A 5,000-nucleotide genomic window follows, 5' to 3' on the forward strand; every position below is an offset into this window, starting at 1 on the left:
ATTATTATTATTATTTATTATTATTATTATTATTATTATTATTATTATTATTATTATTATTATTATTTATTATTATTATCATTATTATTATTATTATTATTATTATTATTATTATCATTATTATCGTCATTATTATTATTATTGTTTTATTATTGCTATTGTTGTTATCATATTATTATTATCATTAATATTATCATTATTATTATTAATATTATCATTATTATCATTATTATTATTATTATTATTATTATTATTATTATTATTATCATTATTATTATTATTATTAATTATCATTATTATTATTATTATTATTATTATTATTCTATTATTATTATTATTATTATCATTATAATTATTATTAATTATTATTATCATTATTATTATTATTATTATTATTATTATTATTATTATTATTATTATTATTATTATTATTATTATTATTATTATTATTATTATTATTATTATCATTATTATTATTATTATTATTATTATTATCATTATTATCATTATTATCATTGTTGTTGTTATTACTATTATTATCATTATTATTATTATTTTATCGTTATCATATTTCTAGTACAAATGACAGCTCTACCAAGTCAGCACAAGATGTGGTGTAATCGTAAGTGTTGAGGATAATTGAATTTCATTATTGACTTCTTTGTGGTAACTACAGCTTTGTGGAATCGTGGTAGCCATAAACCAGAAAATAGCGCCTCATACATAGCTAGCTACCACTACTTCATCTTGCCTGATGTAACTCTGCCAAAGCGTTGAGCTGTCCACATTTGACAAGGTTCGTCTCGACAAAGACGAAGTTTTCCAACCGGGGGAACTTCACCCTCAGCTTGGGGAAGATGTCGACGATGTCGTCGAAGCTCATGTACTGGAAGCGTGCCGTGACTGTGTTGGACGCCGTCGACTTGTCCCAGCCGATGTCCGTGCACCGAAGTGCCCCTTGGCCGTACAAGGAGAGGACGTCCCCTTCCAGCTCGGCGAGGAAGTTGGGTCCTTGCTCGCGAAGGATCCCGCTGGAGGTTGTCCCTGAGGACCCTCCTCCGAGGGTGTCCCGGGGGAGGTGTCGATCTGCGAGATGGCTGCCTCCGCCGGGTCGGTCCGGAGGACGCGTGGATGAGGAACCGGTCTCGTGGGCTCTGCCCTTGGCGGCCAAGACACGTCTCAAGGACATCTCGACCGATCCGCCGGCGTTCGTCAAGGTGGCCTGAGTATCGCTTTCACAGCTCGAGGATTCGCATTCCGACGTCTCCGAGGCACCTGCTGTGGCCGACGAGGACGAAGACGAGGACGACGACGACGAGGACGGGGAGGATGGCGCCGGGGGATGAAGACTTTGAGGTGGAAGACTAAGATTGGACTTGACGCGTTTCATGGTCGCGGTGACGGTCTTGTCAGGGAGACTGGCGAAGCTCCTCACCGAGTCGGTCTTCTTGAGACTGCTCTCAACCTTCGAGACCTTGTTTGGCAGTCGTCCATTTTCACCCGATGGGAGTCGAGACTTGAGTTTGTCTGTGATGACGTTCCTGCTCGCTGCCTTTGCACTGTTCCTTCTCACAGTGGGGACGTTCTGAGGCGGCGAGGGAGTCATCTCCAGCCCGATCTTTTCACTTCGACTGAGACTACTCGAAGAACTATCTTGCCTCTGGACTGTGACCTTTACCCTCCGAGCTGACCCTGTCCGAACCCCGGACGCGGGTCTCGCCAACCCTCCAGGTCGAGCCGAGGACGACGGTCGGTCTGAGGAGGAGTTCGTAAGGCCCCTTCGAGTCATCATGTCGTTACAAGAGCGACTTCGGGAGATCGTCCGGTCCTGGACGAACTCCTCGGACTCTTTCTCGGCCGGCAAGTCTTCGGGGGAGTCTTCAGTGTCCGAACTCCGATCCACAGTGGACGGGAGTCTCAAGTCCACCGACCTCCCACTCGAAGTGGAGGACGAGGTCAAGGAGGCGTTGTCGTCGTCCACGTCCTTCGCCCTTAGTGTTTCCTTCGGGAATTCTATCGAGCGCACACTGGTTTTCCTCGAGGTAGGCTTGACCTCAGGGCACGTCCTCTCGTTCTCGCCAATACTCGACAGCGCCTTCTTCTCCTGGTCGCTTGAGGACGACAGAAGAACCTGAGTCTGCTCTTCATCATCCTCCACTTTCGCCACCCGGTCCTCCTCCTTGACTTCCTTCTTCTCCTTGGTCTCCTTCTCCTCTTCCTTCTCCTCCTCCTTCTGCTCCTCCTTCTTCTCCTCCTCTTTCTTCTCCTCCTCCTTCTCCTCCTCCTCCTTCTTCTTCCCCTCAGGCTCGCCTTCACTGCCCTCCGACAGGTAGTCTCCGCAGATCCCGCTGGAGTACTCTGTGGCTTCACTGGCCTTGGATGCCGGGTGTTCACATGTTCCTGAAGAAGAAGTCGAAGTTTTTATCAAAGGAAGAAATATCTCTCTCTCTCTCTTTCTCTCTCTCTCTCTCTCTCTCTCTCTCTCTCTCTCTCTCTCTCTCTCTCTCTCTCTCTTTATATATATATATATGTATATATATATATATATATATATATACATATATACACATATATATATCACTTTTCTCCTTAAATTTTACGGATCAGTTTTGTTTCTGTAAAAAGAATATTTTTAAATATTTAATCCGTATTTCATATCTCATTTAACCCATTAGGAAGTTGCGTCGTCGCTTATATATATATATATATAAATATATATACATTTATATACATATCTTTATATATATATAACTGTATATATATATATATATACATCTAGATATATATATAGATATATATATATATATATATATATATATATATATATATAGAGAGAGAGAGAGAGAGAGAGAGAGAGAGAAATAGATAGATACAGTGGATAGATAGATATACCCTCATACGATTTTGTTCAACTGAGGAAAAGCCTCACACACACACACACACACGCACACACACACACACACACACACACACACACACACACACACACACACACACACACACACACACACACACACACACACACACACACACACACACACACACACACACACACACACACACACACACACACACACACACACAACTGCCTCCTCCTCCGCCCATCCGAAGAAGCCTACCTGCCGAACTCTCACTGTTCTTCCGAGTAAACCTCCTCCTCTGGTGCTTGAGCGTCTCCCAGTGCTTGATGGCGTTGGTGATGGCAGAGTTCCGCTGCTCCTGGTCGTTCAGCCGGGACTCGGCGGCTTTCTCCTTCTCCCGCGCCTTCCTCAGCGCCTTCTCCGACTGCCGCCTTGTGTCGAGGGTCACGTCCTGGTCGTCCAACCTGAAGGAGAAGGAAGAGCTCCTCTTATGTGATGCTATTGCTGCTGTATTGTTCGTGAACATGCTCACGCGATATGGTATATACAGAGTATGTGGTAGATAAGTTTAAAACGGTAGACAGAAGGGGAGTCACACTACCAACTGTCTGCTGTGTCACGTGCCTCACTCCAACACTACTGCCTCTCATATCCGCTTGTTACCTCGGGATTAAGCATTAGCGGCTGTTTGTCGTTACCTCTTGCCACATGATATATTAGATCAGTTCTGGTGTTCCACCCACAATTTAGAGGGTTCGGATGTGTGTGTGTGTGTGTGTGTGTGTGTGTGTGTGTGTGTGTGTGTGTGTGTGTGTGTGTGTGTGTGTGTGTGTGTGTGTGTGTGTGTGTGTGTGTGTGTGTGTGTGTGTGTGTGTGTGTGTGTGTGTGTGTGTGTGTGTGTGTGTGTGTGTGTGTGTGTGTGTGTGTGTGTGTGTGTGTGTGTGTGTGTGATTTCAGTAACAATAGAATATTAACAATTCTTGTCGGTGCAAATATAATTACTTCCAATCTTGTCACGTCTTCACGCATTAAATGCTTATTCTACACAACGTATCTTAACGGGGGGAAAAAGGTAGGGCACAACTCTGTCGCGACTACCAGCTGTACAGGCACATCGATTCTCCCACGAACACCTAAAACCATCAACCTATACTTTTTTGAGTGACTGTACGTATGTATTTTTGGACGTACGTAACATATGTCTTTATGTATACGAGCACAAATTGTACCAACCTTCGCAGCCTGTAAAACCTGGCGACGGCTGTGTGGAAGTAATTAGGGTGGCTTGTGCTAAGTGGATTCTGCTCCAGGGACAGTTCCCGCAGCTTCAGACAATTTTGCAGACACGCAATGTCTTCGTATCTGAGCACGCACACATGAAAGGGAATAAAACACGGTTATAAGTAAATGGCTGTAATACGAACGTGTGTGTGTGTGTGTGTGTGTGTGTGTGTGTGTGTGTGTGTGTGTGTGTGTGTGTGTGTGTGTGTGTGTGTGTGTGTGTGTGTGTGTGTGTGTGTGTGTGTGTGTGTGTGTGTGTGTGTGTGTGTGTGTGTGTGTGTGTGTGTGTGTGTGTGTGTGTGTGTGTCTGTGTGTACGTGTGCGTGTGTCAGCTGATTGTCTAAATAATAATATAACGTCATGCGTCAACTGGAGTAGATTTTTGAATATCGAAAGAAATGTTGAATATTACTTTGATTGTGAGAAAAGCGAGGAGCAAAGGATAATATTTGGAATCATTCTAATGAATGTATGGAGATCTTGGGAAGGAAATTAAGTGTCAGAGGAGGGTTTGAATGTTAGAACAGGTAATGAGGTGACTAATGAATAAAAATCGAATTTAATGTTAATGACAACACATCTACATGGGCCAAGTGGTTGATGGGAAAGAAATCAAGAGAGGATTGATGGATTATGCACTGGTATCCCCAAGGCTCACCAGAAAAGTTCTGGACGTGAATGTCTTAAGATGAGGTAGTGATAGAATGCCTTATAAGAACACAACAAGGTTATATTAAAACAACAGGACAGGACTCGCAGTAATGGATTCAAATTGGACAAATTTAAATTTAAGAAGGAAATAAGTAATAACTGGTTTACCAATAGAGTGGTCAACGAGTGCAATAGACTTAGTAACCA

General features: G+C 42.9%; 1 protein-coding gene across 1 annotated transcript in view; it reads right to left on the reverse strand.

Moving 5' to 3' along the window:
- LOC143040166 (uncharacterized) overlaps positions 1–5,000 on the reverse strand; it is a 50,969-nt gene that overhangs the window by 11,737 nt on the left and 34,232 nt on the right. Inside the window, exons 7-9 of the mRNA XM_076210835.1 lie at positions 4,095–4,223; positions 3,120–3,325; positions 752–2,400 (exon numbers count right to left, since the gene is read on the reverse strand). Coding sequence (XP_076066950.1) covers positions 752–2,400; positions 3,120–3,325; positions 4,095–4,223 — 1,984 coding nt within the window. The remainder of the gene's footprint in view (positions 1–751; positions 2,401–3,119; positions 3,326–4,094; positions 4,224–5,000) is intronic.

This window comes from Oratosquilla oratoria, chromosome 28 (assembly GCF_046742065.1).
Source record: "Oratosquilla oratoria isolate Oo_2021 chromosome 28, ASM4674206v1, whole genome shotgun sequence".
Taxonomy (NCBI): domain Eukaryota; kingdom Metazoa; phylum Arthropoda; class Malacostraca; order Stomatopoda; family Squillidae; genus Oratosquilla; species Oratosquilla oratoria.